The sequence below is a fragment of the Sapajus apella genome, unplaced genomic scaffold (assembly GCF_009761245.1).
Source record: "Sapajus apella isolate SASKATOON/1434 unplaced genomic scaffold, GSC_monkey_1.0 scaffold73, whole genome shotgun sequence".
NCBI lineage: Eukaryota > Metazoa > Chordata > Mammalia > Primates > Cebidae > Sapajus > Sapajus apella.
The window spans coordinates 3,673,045-3,692,106 of NW_022437013.1; the positions used below are offsets into that span (position 1 = coordinate 3,673,045).

General features: G+C 36.5%; 2 protein-coding genes across 2 annotated transcripts in view; one reads left to right on the forward strand and one right to left on the reverse strand.

Moving 5' to 3' along the window:
• TRPC5 (transient receptor potential cation channel subfamily C member 5) overlaps positions 1–19,062 on the forward strand; it is a 289,234-nt gene that overhangs the window by 166,656 nt on the left and 103,516 nt on the right. The window lies entirely within an intron of this gene.
• Positions 5,060–6,974, reverse strand: TRPC5OS (TRPC5 opposite strand). Its single transcript, XM_032250811.1, has one exon. The coding sequence runs from the start codon at positions 6,922–6,924 to the stop codon at positions 6,589–6,591; it is 336 nt and encodes a 111-aa protein (XP_032106702.1). The 5' UTR covers positions 6,925–6,974; the 3' UTR covers positions 5,060–6,588.

Sequence of the window (19,062 nt, forward strand, 5' to 3'; positions counted from 1 at the left end):
TATAGTTTATGTTTGCTAACTTATCAAGAAAAAAACATATTAACATCTTAAGTGGGTCACACCCTAAGATCCAGTGGAACACATTTGGCCTGAGGATTACATGTCAGGAGCCCCTAAACAAGTTGGAAACTTTTTTTTAAAGGATATATATTTTTTTTCAAACAAACTTCAGACCCTAAAGAAGATTGTAGGAAAATGGACAAGAATTATTTCCCAGGACCAGAATTATTCAAAGAGAAACTGCCTCTAGATGGGGATGAAATAACTGAGCTAAAAGAGAAAAGTTGTTTTTTCCACTTGATTCCATGCTTAACAGTTGGAGCATGAAGTTCTGTCAAGGATAGGTAGGATTTCCTCAATGTCTGTAATCAGGAATACGACACAGCAGATGCACTACTTCTCCACTCTCTAGTGCCATCCCTGGTGACACCTTGCTAAATCTTCTTTTAAAGTGTGTTCTGATTCCAACTGGGGAAAAAATGAAGAAATACCCAGTACAAATGGAAATTTTCTCAATGAGTCGATGTTTGTGGGGGAGAAGCATCAAGAACTCCTGCATCTGGGATAAGGACCCAAAGATAAGCCCATTCACATCTTAAGTTTCAAACAGACAACATGTATTTTTAAAGCTTGAGCTAAAAAGCTATATTCCACACAGAACATTTTTTTTTCTCTCCATAAAATGAGCTGCAATTGGAGCTGATTTTCCAAAGCTGGAAGTTAGGGGTTTGACTACATAAAAAATTTAAAAGTTATAGCTTCAAGAAAGGCCAGTGTTCCCCCAAGTTTAAGTAAGAATAAAGGTATTAAAATGATCAGTATTTCCAGAATTTGTCACAATATAAAGGCATGTGTATTTATGTGTTTTCAACAACAGATTTTGTTAGTGACACCGTTTTGGGTTTTTGTTTTGTTTTGTTTTGTTTTTTTGACAGTATTTCACTTTGTTGCCCAGGCTGGAGTGCAGTGGCATGATCTCGGCTTACTGCAACCTCTACCTCCCAGGTTGAAGCTATTCTCAAGCCTCAGCCTCCTGAGTAGTTGGGATTACAGGTGCCCACACCACACTGGCTGATTTTTTTGTATTTTAGTAGAAATGAGGTTTCACCATGCTGCCCAAGCTGGTCTCGAACTCCTGAGCTCAGGCAATCTGCCCATCTCAGCCTCCCAAAGTGTTAGGATTACAGGAGTGAGCCACCTCGCATGGCCTGTTAATAACATCTTTGATTCGAAGAACCTGAAACACTAAAGTTGTGTTTCATAACTGTGGCCCCCTTGTTCACCTTATATGAATATTTGTGGTAACTTAAAATTTTCTTTTGAGATGGCTTCAGCATTTTTCTAGGGTCTTTAAGATGAAATTGCGACCAGGTATAAAGAGTTCAGTGATTTTCCTTAAATCGCTAAAATGCAGTTCCAATCTTCATAAGTATAATGGCAATCACTTATTTATTACCCTGAAGAGATGTGATATTGGGAACTGACAGTTTTATTTATCAATACAAATAATTCACAAATGACTTCAGGAACTAGAAGTTAATTTTTTTTCATTAGTGTTTTTCTGTTGGTTGGTTTGTGAGCTTTCTGAGGGTTAAATAGGCAGAAGAAAACCAGTTTTAAATATGGGCTGGAGGGAGTAGGATCTCTGAAAAAAGAAGTATTCCCAAGAGAAATCACTAGGTACATCTAGTCTATTAAGATAAGCCTGTCAGTACAGAAACACAATAGTCAGCTTTGATGTTAAAAAAAAAATCATAAACATTAAGTTGGATCATGGTGGCTTAATAACATTCAGAGTTACATAATCCCCTCAGGAACAAAATCTTAGCCTTAAATGGAATATAATTCATTATTTCCTGGTGGGCTTTTTCATATTGTTTTTTCCTCATTATTGTTCCTATTAGAACTCAAGTAACTCCTCAAAATAATTCAATTTCGTTATAAAAAAAAAAAAAAAAAAAAAAAACCTCCAAAGAATCAAACAAAACCTGAATCCAAACTCTAACTTTGGCATGAAATAGAATAAGAAAGCTGTAATCTCTTAGAAAACAGGTATAAAACTATTGGATAATCATTACTTGTCAAATAGACTTTCAGATATTCTCATACAGACTTTTTTTTTTGCAGTTGGGTGAATTTTCTTTTCAATTTTATTTTTAAATTCTGGGGTACATGTACAGAATGTGCAAGTTTGTTACATAGGTAAACGTGTGCCATGGTAGTTTGCTGCACTGATAAACCCATCACCTAGGTATTAAGTCCAGCATCTATTAGCTAGGAATACATTCCTGATGCTCTCTCTCCCCACCCCTGCCCCGACAGACCCCAGTGTGTGTTGCTTCCCTCCCTGTGTCCATGTATTCTCATTGTTCAGCTCCCACTTACAAGTGAGAACATGTGGCTTTTGGTTTTCTGTTCATGCATTAGCTTGCTGAGGATAATAGCTTCCAGCTTCATCCATGTCCCTGCAAAGGACATGATCTCATTTCTTTTTATGGCTGCAAAGTATACCATGGTGTATATGTACCACATTTTCTTTATCCAGTCTATCACTGATGGGCATTTGGGTTAATTCCAACATCTTTGCTATTGTGAATAGTGCTGGAATGAACATAAGAATGCACATTTTTCAGATATTCCTGAAAAGTCCTGATTTCATATATTCTGTCTCAATGTCAGATATGTCATGCCAGAGGCTTTGAAAACTATTATTACATTTGTTCCTTATTATCACTGAAGGTAAGCAGAAAATTTCTTAATAACCCTCATTTTGCAAACGAGAAAGGACTATGCTCAGAGATTTAAGATCATGTAACAAAGCCAGAAGTAGAACTTCAGACTCCTGGTATACATTCTTTCCGAGCATGCTCTGCTACCTTCTGTTGAGTGAAATAATTCACAACCAAGTAATTTAAGATGACCACACGTTTTTTGATTTGTGAATGAAAGTTTATTAGGTAAAGTCTCTTAAAAGAAAACAATAAAATGGTTTAGATCAATAGCTAATAAGGATTATAAACAATCATAAGATAATAACTAGCAGTAATCATCACATATAAGAATTTACATAGGCACAACTCCCCACATATTTTAGCCCAAGCAAATAGAGATGAAGACTTGAACTACCTAATCCACTGCCATCTACCAGCCTATCTTCCTTGATTTTCACACCTTTAAGCTTGTCTCAGAATGGTAAGGACCTCTTTTTTTTTTTTTTTTTTTTTTTTTTGAGACTGAGTCTTGCTCTGTCACTCAGGCTGGAGTGCAGTGGCGCAATCTCGGCCCACTGCAGCCTCTGCCCGCCGGGTTCCAGTGATTATCCTGCCTCAGCCTCCTGGGTAGCTGGGATTACAGGTGTCTGCCACCATGCCCAGCTAATTTTGGTATTTTTAATAGAAATGGGGTTTCACCATGTTGGCCAGGGTGGTCTCAAACTCCTGATCTCAAGTGACCTGTCCGCCTTGGCCTCCCAAAGTGCTGGGATTACAGGCATGGGCCACCATGCCCGGCCTCTTTTTCCTTCCATGCTACATAATAATTGGCTTTGGCATTGATTTTAAGAAGATACAGAAAAGGGCTAATTTGCATAAAGGACCAGCCACTCTCTCCATTCTCCTGGACGAGATTCAGGATTTCATTCAGAGGTATCCAATAAGTGGACTAAACTGGTTAATTATTCTCCACCTAATTGAGCTTTCAGATACATGACTTACGGCAATCGCCTATCAGCTAGCTATTTATAGCAACATCTTAGGGCTGGATAATTTGCATAAGATAAAAACAGGGCTTTGTTCATAAACCTATTTAAAAACTAACTCCATATCATGGCTTTCCACCATAAACAGTTGCATAGCTGTTGACAATTTATTAATTTGCTTCTCTCTCCTGAAAACACCTTCCCCACTAGTTCTTGTTCCAAAGTATTTTCTTATTTCCTAAACATTTCTTTTCACTATTAACTCTAATTCTGTTCCCTAGAGCAAACGTACTTAATACAACAATCCATTTCTTGGAGCAGGGGTTATATCTTAACAATCCTTAAGCACATCCAATTATAGAATCAAAGCAAACACTGGAATATATCTTATCTAGTTCCTGAGGTGCCATTACAGTACAAACTTTCCAGGTAATCCAGGCAAAGAAGGGGTCAGCCAGCTCCACATATTATGAGGTTGTAGCATCTCCCTGCTTTGATGCCTAAAGACTATATTAAACATTACTCGTCTTACAGGCTGGTTCAAATCTTTGTCCTGTTTCAAGATCTAGAGTAGCCTCACGAATTTCTCTTGATATAGTTTCATGACCTCCTTGAGTTAGTATGGTTGCTTGTGTTCTCTTATAATACACTAACAGTTTTAACAAGCTCACATTAATCTGTTATGGGATTGTTGTAAAGTCCATATTCTAAAATTCCACTTGGAGGAATAGTTACCCTTTGGGATCTATCATGTTTAAGAGCACCAGGTCTGTCCTGCTACAGTTAAATTGCTCACCAAATAAAATTTGTAGCAGACTGGTGGCTTATCCTTGGATATGTTCTCAGATCTTGTCCAGGTATTTATGCTTTGAGTTTTATTTTGACACAAAATTATAGCCCAGTTTCCTAAAGTCCAAATTCCCTGTGGGGAGTGTGTATCTTTCCTGGCTGTTTTTGAAGCTATAATTAAAGCAATGATTCCTTTAATGTTTAACTTTTATCCAGTTCCCCTATTTTTATTGTTATTTACTAAATGTCTAAATTTTCTTGTTAAACTACTATCACTAAGCTTCCTAGTAGGGCTGTTCCTAATGGAATGGAGTGATAAACTGTTTCACCTTGCTTTCCCACTACTCTATTTAGGTTAATTTGGCATAGTCCCTTTATACTGCATCAATTATTTGCCATTTTGTACATAACTGCTTATCTAGAGTCCTCTGTACTGGGAAAACAAGATAGTAAGGTTCAGTTTGTCCAGTTATTGTGTCAGTAAAATCCCTAAATCTGCTATCCCATGTGGATTTTAATTATCCACAGTTGTTCTATGATGTAATTTTTATTTTTCCTATTTGTGTTTTCATGTGCTCCTCTAAGTCTCCTGAATCCTCATCTACTTTTATCAATCCTTTCACATAGCAGTCTATTTTTGAAAGTTCTCATATTAATATGTTGAATAGTTCCACAAATTCTGATTTTCAAAGGTTAGCTCTGAAGTCATCTGTGTTAAATGTCATTTTAATTATTTTGACTATAATATGCTTTAGGTCTTTATATGAATTGGTATAATCTGATTTCCACCAGTGTGGATTTCCTTCTACAAGTCATTTCTTTGCAGTTTGCATGTAATACATTGTCTAGTGGTATATCTTTATATCTTTACCTAGTTTTTGCCCATGGCATGAGATGCAATGGTCATTCTCTAGGAAGGAGGGCCATAGTGTCCATGGGCTTGTCTGAAAGGTAGCTATTTTTACAAATAGAAATGAGGGTACAGTATGGCATGCAATTGGTATGGTCAGTAAATTTCCTGCATATTTATTTGGTCCCTCTCTGTTTTGCTGTGGGGGTCCTTCAACTATTGCATTTTCCCCTTCTGGCATATGCAAAATTATTGTGGCTAAATACCAACCCATGTTTTATTTAAATTCGTTATTGCTTCTATCTCTGAACAGTAACTATTTCTAGGTTGAGGCTGCAGCAGATTCACTGTAATAAGCCTATTAACTATTCTTTATAAGTTCAGCTATATTGAAGAAGATATATTTTATCCACATCCACTATGGGCCACATCTAGGCTAATATGGTGAGTGTTTGTCTTTCCATTGGTGAATAGTCCTTGTAGGGCTTTGCTTAGCCCTTCTATTATTTCTCTTTTCGGTTATTTGGTATAGTGTGCCATTTCCATTTGGAGAATAATAGTGTAAAGTAGCTGCAATGTGGTCAGAATTTGCAAGAACAGTCTTGCATTGGAACTCTTGGTCCCAGCTTTTGCAGTTTTCTCCTTGGCAACAGTCATTCAAAAACCTTTCTGCAGTTTTGTTATACTGTAGATAGTACTCTTTTAAAATTACCTCCCTTAGTCTACTTTAGCATTTTTTGTTGGACACATTCTCTCTTATAGGATAAGTAAGGAATTATATCATTTCAAATAAAAGTATCTCAACACTGTCCTGTTAATGTGAATGTATTCATTTACTTTACGGTAAATGCTACGATGGGGGATAGTTCCCATTTGATTTCCATTCATTGTAGACCAGAGAAATTAGTCCTAAGATGTGATAGAGTTCATCTTTTCTCCACTCCATAGTTAGATAAGGAATTTATTTTCTATTGTTTGCTCCTGTCATCAGAAATTTGAGCATTAGAGTAAGTACCGGTAAAGGGAGACCTACATGGCAAAAGCCAGAATTTTTTGAATAACAACAAAGAGGAAAATAGACCAGCCTTTGCTGGAAGTAACCAAATCTTACTTGTTATATGGGTTATTAATGATGAACATATGCAGAATTATGAGAAAATACATATTGCTAATATACAGAAAATAAGAATATAGAATATATTAAAACAGAGAAATGATCAGTTTTCACATGCCGGTGGGGGAAAATTGGATCTTAGCCACTTGTTAAGTCATCATTTATATCACAGACTGTATCTTCATATAAGCTATCCATTTCTAACATAGCCTGATCTACATCAAACATTAGGTCTTCATCCTCTGTTGGTGTAAGTATTGAGTCTAAGTCTGAGAGATTAGGGAGATCTGGTGCTGAAGCCTCCTCAGGAGGAGGTGCATCTGCTTCTATCTCTTCTGCTCTACCATTTTCTTCTACATGAGGAACTTCTTGTTGTTGTATAATGAATTGTAAAAGCTCATTAGCTATTCTTATTAACTGGGCTACACAAGCAACAAGTCCATCCATGAGTACGGGAACTGATGTGGAATCCATGCCTCAGTGCTCTTATCAATAGATAAAATATCACTAAAAGCTCTAGCAAATAGACACTTGGTGACAACAGATAGTACAGGGGCTAACAATGGTTCTGTGGTTGGTTTAGACCAGAAATTAGGGTGTGTATATAATTATGATGGTGATCAAGTACAGAACAAGAACAGTGGAACAATATAACTTTTTGATGATGTTGGTAAACTGTGCACAGAATTAATATATGGTACTCTTGTTTGTACTAATGGTGAACTGCTATTATAATAACCATCAGGCAGACTGTCACAGCCAAGAGAAAACAGCAAAGCAGACCTAATAATAAAAAAGATAAATATGAAGATTAGTATCCTTGAGTCTTTATCCATCCTACAGGCTATGGCCACAGGTTACTCCTATCAAGAATTGCTGTTAAGGTTGAAAGGATATGCCTAACTATAGCCCCTCCTTTGTTGCTGGCTTTGTGAGGATCTACTACTCTTTCCTTTGAATACCTCATGGTCTTCATCACTTGTTAAGAGATTTGGGAGAAAAGTGAGCATAGGTAGTTTGTCTCTCTTGAACATCTCTTTTGAGGAAGGATACAATTAACTCTGTCTTAATTAGCAAATTTGCTTTGTTGCCATTTATATCTGGTACTATTGAATTCTCTCTGTGTTTTTAGAAATTCATTCATTAAAGTTTCCAGTTGCCCCACAGCCTGGGGAGTATATGGTAAATAAAAGTCTCACATTCTCTGTATTTTGCCAAATTTTGGACAATTTCAGTTATAAGATTAGTTCCTTGATAATTTCCTATTACTGACCCTCTTCCATATCTAGCAACTAGTATCTCCAACTTTATCTAAAGCCATGGTTGCACTGTTTTCATCTGCATATCTGGTGGCCTCTGCAAACCCACTATCTGAGTAAGTATATACTTGTTTAAAGCAATATTATTTGTTTGAAAATGTAGATATTGGCTCAATATAATCTACCTGCTATGTTCGCCTGGTTTACCACTCCTCACCACACTTAAAATGAATCCATTGAGGATACAAGAAGTTTTTAGCATTTTGTCATATCTCATACTTCTTACTTGTTTATTTGAGTCATTGTTTTTTAACTCTTTAGTCTCTGCTAACCTGGTACATACATGCCCATATGCCCTGAGATTTCACAAGCCCATTCTACAACCTTAAATTGCACTGACAAGGGAGCCAAGTAGAGTCCCCAAAGCTTCAGGGTCTACATTAGTTTTGGGGACCTAGATTATCTCCCCTCTCATTCCAAATAGATTATTCTTCTTTTCCAATCTGATAAGCTGATACGTGTTTTACAAGCATTTCTAAACTCCTTTAACCAGTTTAGTTTCATATATCCCTTCACCAGATTGTTTTTCCTGCAATAGTCCAGGTCTACATGGTTGATAAGTGTAGCTATATACCTTTGGCCAGTTTCTTTTCCCTTGGGTATATCTGTATGTTAAATTTCTGGCTATTAGTTCTGTAAATTGGGCTGATTTTCTTTCTCCAGCCCCAGTCAGGCTTTTCCTAGTTGAAAGTCTTAGGAAGCAGTCATCTATATCACTCCTTTAGGATTCTCCCAAGTCTATTATTGCCCAGTTTTCAGCAATTCTGACCAGAGTGGGGTCCAGCAAGCCACAGGCTTTACTTTCAGCTGACTGTAATCCTTGGATATTTATCGGAGTACAGAAAATCATCAGCCAGATGGCCTGTGATTTGCACATAGAGCTTGCTGGTCTCCACAGGGCCTTTTTTGACCCACTTAGTTGTATACTATGTCCACTTAGCATAAATCCTGTCAGATCACTACATTTTTTTTTTCTCCAAAATCCTACAAGTAGACATAAGGTTTGCTCTGATGATAAGGGTCACAACCATAATGACCAGAAGGCATGATTTTGTTGGAGGCAACTTTCCATATGAAATATAGAAGAATGGGTACTAGAGGCAGAACAGTTTGTTTTATTAATTCAAAAGATCTGTTTGTTTGATTTAAGAGAAACACGTCTCATGGAAGGAAATATGGAGAGAAATCAAGGAAAGGAATTTGACATTTATGTAGAACACGCATCAGCTCATCAGAAGGAAAACACGGAAATAAGATGTGTATTAAATATTGTTAGGGAGCACCATCACATTTTTCAAAGGAAGCAATAACCTATTACTATATGGTATTCGCAGCCCAAAGGCACAAGAAGTTTGCAGGAACACACTCACACAAAATCTATTTAACTTCTGACTTCCCATTCACCCAGTTTTTTTTTTTTTTTTTTTTTTTTTCCTCAGCTTCTCTATCTTCTTCTGGGAATCTTTTATTCCTCCTCTTTGTCAATATGCTTCCGTTTATTCACCTATGTGGTTCATTCTATTTCACACCCTCTCTATCTCCATCTTTTCTTACTCTTTGCCATAATCTTTACTTGTATCTCTCTCCTAAAACTGGGAAAAGTTTGGAATAAATTATATTAGAATCATCAAATTTTTATTATATTTATTGAGTTATACATTACACAACCTAAATATAAAAAACAAAGAGGTAGAACATTCCATATTTTGTTCTCTTATAAGAGAAGTGTAGTTACTTATTACTTTATGTGGCCCTTGATTTATTTGCAGGGCAGGGGACTCAGTCACTTTTGATGGGAAAAATAATTACTGACCTTGCCTTAACTTTGTTGACCCATTTATTAGTTGATCTATCATTTTTATTCTCAAACCATCTCAGAACTTAGCAACTAGGGGGCGAAGACAGGGCAAGGAGAAACTTGAAGAAACTGCTAAGTATTCCAATAATGAGAAAGAGTAACAGTGTAGCATCAGCTTATGACAGTTACAGTAATTTCCAAAGCAACCAGCTCTGGACACCTTGGTTAGCCTAAAGGAGTATTTGGAATAGTTTATGCCTAGCCCCAGCTCACTTTAAGGGACTTTTTAAATTAGTTATATCCTCTGCCTGGGATCCTTTTCTCCTTGCTGGGGGAGGAGGGAGTAATGACTTCGTGTCATTCTGATATCTAATATAATAACCTCCTCAGATTTCTTACCCCTCAACCTGAGTAAAGCCCCAATCATCCCTTTCCCAGGATGTACAAATTTCATTTTTGCATGATGGTACCTAGCTATAACTAGCTCATATTTTCTTGTTTAATTATTTGTTCTTCTGTCTCTCACCTTACCCCACATACATATAGACTAAAATGTAATTGTCATGAGACTAAGAAATTTGTCTGTTTTGTTTTCTGCTATATCCCCAAGGAACAGAAGAGTGCTTACCAGCGTAGTATGTAATCAGTAAATGTCCTTGAATAAAGGAAATAATGGAAGAAGAGAGGGAGGAACAACTTTCAGCTCATTCATTCAGTAAATATTATCAAGCTTCAACCATGCATGTGAAAAACAGGGGGTATAAAGATGAACCAACTCATCAAAACATACAGTTAATAAAATGAACAGGCAACTCAGAGACTGAGAGAAAATATTCACAAAACATATATCTGACAATGAACTTTCAACCAGAATATGTACAGTATATTGCTTTATAACACTATATACTTTATATATAAATATATAAAGTATATTTCTTTATAATACCATATACTTTATATATAAATATATAAAGTATATTATATAAAAACTATATTTTATACATTTATATATTATAATATTTTACATATATGCTTTATATATTCTGGTTGAGAGAATATATACTTTATATATTCTGGTTAAATTTCATTGTCAGATATATATGTGTGTGTGTGCATGTGTGTGTGTGTGTGTGTGTGTATGTTTATCTATATATATATATATATACATACATATATATATAAAGAACCCCTACAACTCAATAATAAAAAGACAAACAATCCAACTTAAAAGTGGTCAAAAGAGCTGAAGAGACAATTCAAGTAAAGAGCTAACAAGCACATGAAATCATCCTTAACATCATTAGTAATTGGGGAAATACAAATCGGCATCACACTAAGATCCCACAATACACTCAGTAGATTAGCTAAAATTAAAGACTGACAACACCAAATATTGACAAAGATATAGAGGAACCAGAATTCTTACACACATTTATAGTACTGGTAGGAGTATAAAATAGTATTATGTTTTTGTAAAAATATCAATCAATTTCCTATAAAACTACACATTCACCTATCTATATCCCAGCAATTCCACTCCTAGGTATTTACCCAAGAGAAATGAAAGTTCACAAAGTGACATTTACAAGGATGGCAATAGAAGTTGTATGCATAATCACCAAAAAGTAGAAATAGCTCAGGTATCTATCAAGAAGAGAATGAATAAGCAAATTATGGTATAGTCAGACAATGTGATACTAATCAGCAATAAAAAGAAAGGCACCACTGACAGGGACAACAACATGGATGAATAATCAACATTATACTTAATGAAAGAAGCCAGACACAAAAGATTACATGCTGTTTGATTCCATTCATACACAATTTTAGAAAGTGCAAAATAATCTACATAGAAAAAAATTCAGAATAGCAGTTGCATTTACCAAAGTAGGAATTGAGTGGGAAGGGGCATAAAGGAACTTTCTAGAGTGATGGTAATGATCATGTTTAGATAAGGTTGTCAGTTACACAGGAGTATGCATGTGTCAAAACTCATTGAATGGTACTCTAAAGATTTGTACATTTCACTATATGAAAATTTTACTGCCCTCAAAAAAGTAACCAAGCACAATCCCCAGCCTCTGAAAGCATATGCCAGATTTGATGATGTGCCCATAAAAATTTTTCTAATAAATTATCACATTTATGGGAGACCTATTATGTATAAAGGACTGTAAATCCCACTTTTCTTATATTACAGATTGAGTATCCCTTATCCAAAATGGTTGGGACCAAAAGTGTTTCAGATTTCAGATTTTGGAGTATTTGCACATACATAATGAGATATCTTAGGAATGAGACCCAAGTCTAAACATGAAATTCATTTATGCTTCATAAACACCTTATACACAAAGCCTGAAGGCAATTATATAGAATATGTTTAATAATCTTGTGCACTAAACAAAATTTGTGTTCACCAAACCATCAGAAAGCAAAGGTATCATGTTGGTCCTCAAAACTTTTGGTTTTTGAAGCATTTAGTATTTCAAATGTTCAGATTAGAGATACCCAACCTGTAGTACATTTAATCCTCACAATAAAATCATCTTATGAAGTTATAGGAGGAAAAACGGAGGATCAGAGATTCAGTAATTTGCCCATGATCACATAAGTAAAGATGCAGAACTGAAAGTCAGCCCAGGTCTGACTTCTAAAGTCCTAGGCTAGAGGGTACAAATTTAGGTGGCTATAGGAGCAAATTTGCTTTAGTCAAGGCCAGAGCTGACATCTCATTCTCCTAAGTAGGAGTAGAACTGAGAATGTTAATGCCATTTGCTACCCGTAGAAACTGCCTGAATTCCAAGTTGAAAGTGACTTACGCAGATCAGTCTCCGAAGAAATCCCCATTATCTGTGACTGGGAGGTTCAGGGATATGTCTATTTTCTATCCTTCCACTGACCTACTGAATTGGCCCAAATGTTCATAAACTACTTACCTGTGATAGAGCTGAGAGGGATGGGGGTATCAAGGCTCCACCTAGTAAACAATTTGCAGACTTCTCTTCCAAACAGGGTGTGAATGTTCCTGCGACAACTAAAAAAAAAAACACACCACCCCCAAAAAAAGATAAGTTGCAAAATCAATAGCTTTAAGGATAAGCAAGGACTAGATGAACAAACATTTCAGAGAGTAAAGGGCCCTTCCTAAGTGTCCTGATAATCAGGTGCTTTTTTCCTTTCCTGTGGAATTTGCTAATTCTGGGCACTGTTGAATTTGAAGTTTGGCTGTACGGCAGAAGGACTCTCCTGAGCAAAAGAGAAATCAGTACAATGTTTGGCAGTTGAGAAACATGAAAATAACGCACTGGAAACTTGCAAAGTCCAAAATGCCGGGATAGTTTTTCTTACCTGAAGTCACCTGAGTTCTGGGCTGTTGCCTGGGCAGGAAAGGCACAGGAAAATCTCCCGCAGTCTCCTGGTACTTCAGAATCTCCCTCTAGAGGGGAACTGCCCCAAATAGGCCACCGATATCCACCTTTAAAAGGTTACCTAGATTTTGAAGTTAGAGGGACAAAGGGAAAAGTAATGAGTCAAAAAGATCAAAACCACTCCCAAAGGGCAATTTGGACAAAATGATTATAAAATGTATAAGGGTACATAAGGGCTAGTAACAGTGAAAAATTTTCAGGAAGAACAAATTGAAGGACATATGCTACCAAATATTAAGGCCAGTTATACAGCTACAGAAATTAAGACAGCATGGTACTGGCTGAAGGACAGACAAATAAGTCAATGGAACCATGACTCTTAACTCATACCAGATACCAAAATAATACTAATACTAATAATGATTTGAGATGAATCATAGGCCTAAATATGCAAGTTAAAACAATAAAGCTTCTAGATCAAACCACAGGAGAAAATCTCCATAATCTTAGGTAGGCAAATATTTCCTATAGGACAAAAACCATTAACTATGAAAGAAAAGATTAATTAATCATACCTTAAGAGGACGAAAAGCCAACCACAGACTGGGATGAAATATTCACAATATATATCAAACAAAGGACTTATATCCACTACATTCATACATTTTTTAAACTCCTACAAATCAATAAGAAAAATATAAACTAATTTTTTAAAAGTATAAAAGAATTGAACTGGCACTCCATAGAAGAGAATATCCAAATGGCTCACAAGCATACTAATAGGTGTTCATCACTATTACTCATCAGGGAAGTGCAAATTAAAACCACAGTCAGATATACAAAACCCACCAGAAGAGCTAAAGTGGAAAAGACTGACAATATCATGCACTGAAAACATGGAGCAGCTGGAACTCTCATAGATTGCTGGTGAAATTGTTAACTGGTACAACTACCTTGGAAAACTATTTGGCAGTATCTACTAAAACCAATCATACCTCTATCACATGACTCTGGAATGCCACTCCTAAATATATAACCAGAGAGCACAAATATCCACCAAGATACAGGTACAAGAATGTTGAAATAAACCAGATGCATAAAATTAGCTATCATATCACTCCATTTACATTTAATCCAAGAACAGGCACACAAATCTATGGAAAAGAAGTGAACAAAGTGGTTACCTCTGAGTAGTAGGTTATTGACAGGAGAGGGATATGAGGACACCTTCTGGGGTGCTGGGAATGTTCTATATCTTGATATAATCACATATGTCAAAAAACAAAAGCATTGATATGCACCCTTAAAATTTGTGCAGTTTGCAGGCCATATCTCAAAAATTGTTTTATTTTTAAATTTTAGGTTTCCTTCCTATAAAACTAATGAGGACAGCAAGACAGTGATAAGAGTCTTACCAGGATTCAGCAAGCCAGTCATCAAAGTTAATGAAAATGGAATGAAGTATGAATGTGCAGGGGAGAGTTCCTTTGGCCTGTGTGGGTCTCTACTTCATGGCAGTGCTAAGGCAAGAGACCCTGATGGCTAGACAGTTTTTAATTGATACAAGATGAGATAACCTACATATTACAAGTAGCTCATAAAGACAGCTGAAGCAGAGGCCATGCTATCCATCTGATAAGATTAATTTTTATTAATCTCTCTCTCTTATGACATTTTTGTCTGCACAACTAATCAAAAGTCACCATTTTTCTTTTAGTTGAAAGTCCTACCCGGCAATTTTGCAATGTTCCTAGCTGGAAAACTGGCAGTAAGTGTCTAACAGTATGATGGAAAAGGAGCAAAGAGATCCAAATCCTCTGGGTCTATGTTTATACTTGATAAGCTTCTCTGTATTAGGCAAGGTAAATTCGTTCATATCCAAGGGGAACAGAGGCAGTTATGTGGGAAAGATTAGAATGCACCTTTGATAAGGATGAGTGCCAAATTTCTATTTACAAACAGGGAAATTTTTCCCATAGTGCTCCCTTCTCTAGTGCTGCAGTACCATTTGGATACATGCATTCATTATAGCTTGTTAAAAAACAAACAAACAAAAAAACTCCAGACATACATAACTTCTCATTGCCCTCTTCACCCCTTGAGAAAACATCAAAACAACTTTATCCCCAAAGGGAAAATTTTCATAATTTTGACATAATAGAAGCAACTCTAGGGGAGTACAATGAACAAAAAACAGTATTTACACTTTAAACTCTTTTTGAGAAAGCTACAAACTTTTCCCTTTAAAAAATAACTGCGCGCAATACAGCATTTGCCTGTTATAGGATCTGACATTTAAAATTCCCATGAAGCATCTATAATTTATCAAGAAAGAAAGGAAAGATTTGTGCAGCTGAGGAGCTAAACATGGCCCCTTCTTGAAAATATATGAAAAATTCAAAACTGAAACTAAAAAAAGGGGGAGTAGGAAATGTCCTTATGGTCAATTTAATCCAAATTCTACTGAATTTCTTTCCTCCTCCAAATTTGTTCATTGCTGCAGAGAAAAATTGCAGACTGGCTTACCCTTCAGAAAAACAACTTAGTAGAGAAAAACAACCACTTTTGAAAATACATCTTGGTTATTTTCCTAGACAGATACACAGTTTCCTCAAAACACTGTTCAAAGATGAGGAGAGCCACTCAATTTTAACGTGGTAGGACCCTACACAGGCTTGTCCCTGAGGCTTGGCTGCTATGAGAGGCTCCCAGGCCCCTAGAGAGTCTGGAAAGAGATTCGATACTTCTAGAAAGTTTTTTTGGTCTTCAAATATTAGAGTGCAGACGACAGGGTCTAAAATAACAGAACTTGGGGGTAACAGGAAAAAGGTTCTATTTCCAAGTCTTTCTTCAGTTTTCTGAGACGGAAAAAAGAAAGTTGTGGTCGTTTGTTTGCATATGTTTTTGGGGAGAGATATAAAATAATACTAGTGGTTATTAGGATAGTATCTGGCGTCAAAAAAAAAAAAAACAACACTATATTTGAATTTCAACTTCACCACTTACTAACTAGAAGGTTGCTAAACTACTCTCTGTGTCAGTTTCCTCATCTATAAGGTGAAGATAATGACAATTGTGAGAATTACATTAGTTAATTAACACGATGAATTTAAAATGGTACCTGGTATATAATTAGCACCTAATAAATGCTAGCTAATATAACTGCACTGGAGAAATTCCAGGATCTAGGAAATAGTATGTGGTACATCATGACTAGTGAATAGTTATTTATGGAAGGCAGGAGAAGAGATGGCTGCAGGCATTACAAAAACTGGAAGGACATGCCAGAAATACAATTTATCTCATAGAACCAATATTGGATGATGGCTTTGAGCTTAGATAAAAATGCAAGGGAACAGGACTGTCTTGAAGTTATAGTTCACAAATGTCCCTTTCAGGAGACCTAAGAACAATCAAAGATTGTAGGAAATCCTTGAGGATTAGCAAATCCCCCTAGTCTAACTTTCTCTGAACCACTTCCTTATTGTGGCTTTGAGCTCTGGCGGGGCTATAGGTCACATGCACCACTCCAGGCCTGGCGAAAGCTAACTACATTGTAGGCTACACATTGGCTATGCCTCCAATGCACTGTCAGTTGCACAGAGAATGCCCTCCACCTGGTATTGTGGCAATGATTCTTTCAAAGCATTAACTCCTTGGAAACACCCACTTGGAAAGTAATTGGCAAGGTCATTGAGACAAGATAATGAAGGCCCATTATCCTATGTTTAGCATGACTTCACCCAAACCAATGCGAAGTTTTAAGAATTCCTATGTGAATCATTTGGGTAAGAAGGGGAGCATTATGCAACTATCTTTGTGTACTTTTTTCTTCTTACCATCCTATCCTGGATTTAGTCCCTAGCTTCAGGAATACATCTCAGAAATTTGACAAGAGCAAGACTAAGCACCAGTTGTGGCCTCTTCTATGTTTCTGTGGCAAATGCCAGCTTGCCAAGAAAGACCAGGTTAGTTTATTTTACCACATGAAAAGATGATCACAGATTGCTTCCTTCTGCCTGTAAATATGCTTAATGCCTGTCCACCAAAGGAAAGGTCCTTCTGTTTTTAACAATTTCAAAATAACATTTCATAGCGTCCCTTGGTAATGCATTCCAATATTTTATAGTTTTCTTCTTCTGGTAATTACATCCTCAAATATGTTCAGATACATTAACTTATAATAATCCTATGTAGTAAGGATTATACCTATTTTACAATTGAAGAAATGAAGAACCAAAGAGGGTAACTGACTTTCCAAGATTGCATTTCAAAGCTGGTTAGTAGCAGAGCAAGAATGAGAACATGATTTCTTTTCTTGGCTATTATTAAAAAGTAAAAAAAAAAAAAAAAAAAAAAAAAAACAGATGCTAGTGAGGTTGCAGAGAAAAAGGAATGCTTATACTGTGTCAGTGTGCGTGTAAATCAGTTCAGCCATTGTGGAAGACAGTGTGGCAATTCCTCAAAGACCTAAAGACAGAAATATCATTTGACCCAGCAATCCCATTACTGGGTATATACCCAAAGGATTATAAATCCTTCTATCCTAAAGACACATGCACACATTATGTTCATTGCCGCACTATTCACAATAGCAAAGGCATGGAATCAACCTAAATGCCCATCAGTGGTAGACTGCATAAAGAAAATGTGGTAGACGTGCACAAGGGAATACTATGCAGCCATAAAAAACAACAAGATTATGTCCTTTGCAGAGACATGGATAGAGCTGGAGGTCATTATCCTTAACAAACTAACACAGGAACAGAAAACCAAATACTGCGTGTTCTCACTTATAAGTGGGAACTAAATGTTGAGAACATATGGACACATAAAGAGGAACAACACACACTGGGGTCTATCAGAGGGTGGAGAGTGGGAGGAGGGAGAGGACCAGGAAAAATAACTAATGGATACTAGACTCTGTCATTTCTCAAATTCACCAAGCACACTTCCTCTTTAGGTTCTTTATACTGGCTATTCTGCCTGGAATGGTCTTAGTTCAAATATCAAAAGAGTTAAATCCCTCACTTTCTTCAATCTCTTTGCTTCTATCTTGCCTTCTCAATGAATACTTCACTCACCACCTTTGTAAAATCGAAGCTCCCCCTCCCAACTTGGCAGTCCTGTCTTCTTTATTCTGCTCTATGTTTTAATTTTTCTTAGAAACATATCACTTTCTACATATATGATATAGTTTACTTATTTATTATGATGATCATTTATTTTCTGGTCTTCCTGTCTAGAATGTAAGCTCCATTAAGGCAGGGATCTCTGTTTTGTCTAAGTGCAAGAACAGTGTCTAGCACATAGAAGATATTCAGTAAATATTTGTTGACTAATAATTTGTAAGGACTAATAATTCCCTACATTTTCATAGTGTTTTATATTTCTTCTAGTGCTTTCACATGGTATCCCATTTAATCATGTTAATTACTATATGAGGTGAGCAGGGCAACACAGAATTTATCTCCATTTTACATTTAGGAAAATAGAAATCCAGAGAGGTGAAATGATCTACCCAAAATAGATTCTACATAGCTGGAATGTGGTAAAATCAGGAACCTAGTTTTGCACCCTCTTTCTGTAGCCTCCAATATTATACTGCAAAGCCACTAGTCATTGAGGAAAGACCTTCCAGATTCTTTGTTAGAAAGGGAACATGCCCTGCTTGTGCCACTAACCCAGTGCCTTGAAGCTTAATGTGTTTCACCAGCAAATGCAAAGTCAATTAAAGACCCGAGCTTATGTAGGGAATTGGCTTGTGAATATGAGAGAAAATGATTCCCAAATGGGATTCTCTCCAAGAAAGAAAGAAAGCAACATTTCAATATCCCATCTACTCAGGAGAATAAATTATTTGTTTCTTCCTAACTATCTCTGCCTTCCTCTTTCATTACACACTAAATCAAACAGATCTCCAAAGCAATGTAATAAGATAAAGGAAGTGAGAGTCCAAAAAGCCATCTGCAACCTGATGTACCTCCCAATGGCCTCTTCCACTGTGCCACCATCTAAGCCACTAACTGCCCATGTTGGAAGCTTTCCCTCATTGCCACTGCCACACAAAAAGAGTGGAGAGTGTCCCTTTAAATGTACCACCAAACAGGAAGCTGGTATTTACTTG

Excerpts from the sequence above, each read along its gene's own strand:
- TRPC5OS (XM_032250811.1), bottom strand. The coding sequence starts at position 6,924 with ATGGATTCCACATCAGTTCCCGTACTCATGGATGGACTTGTTGCTTGT.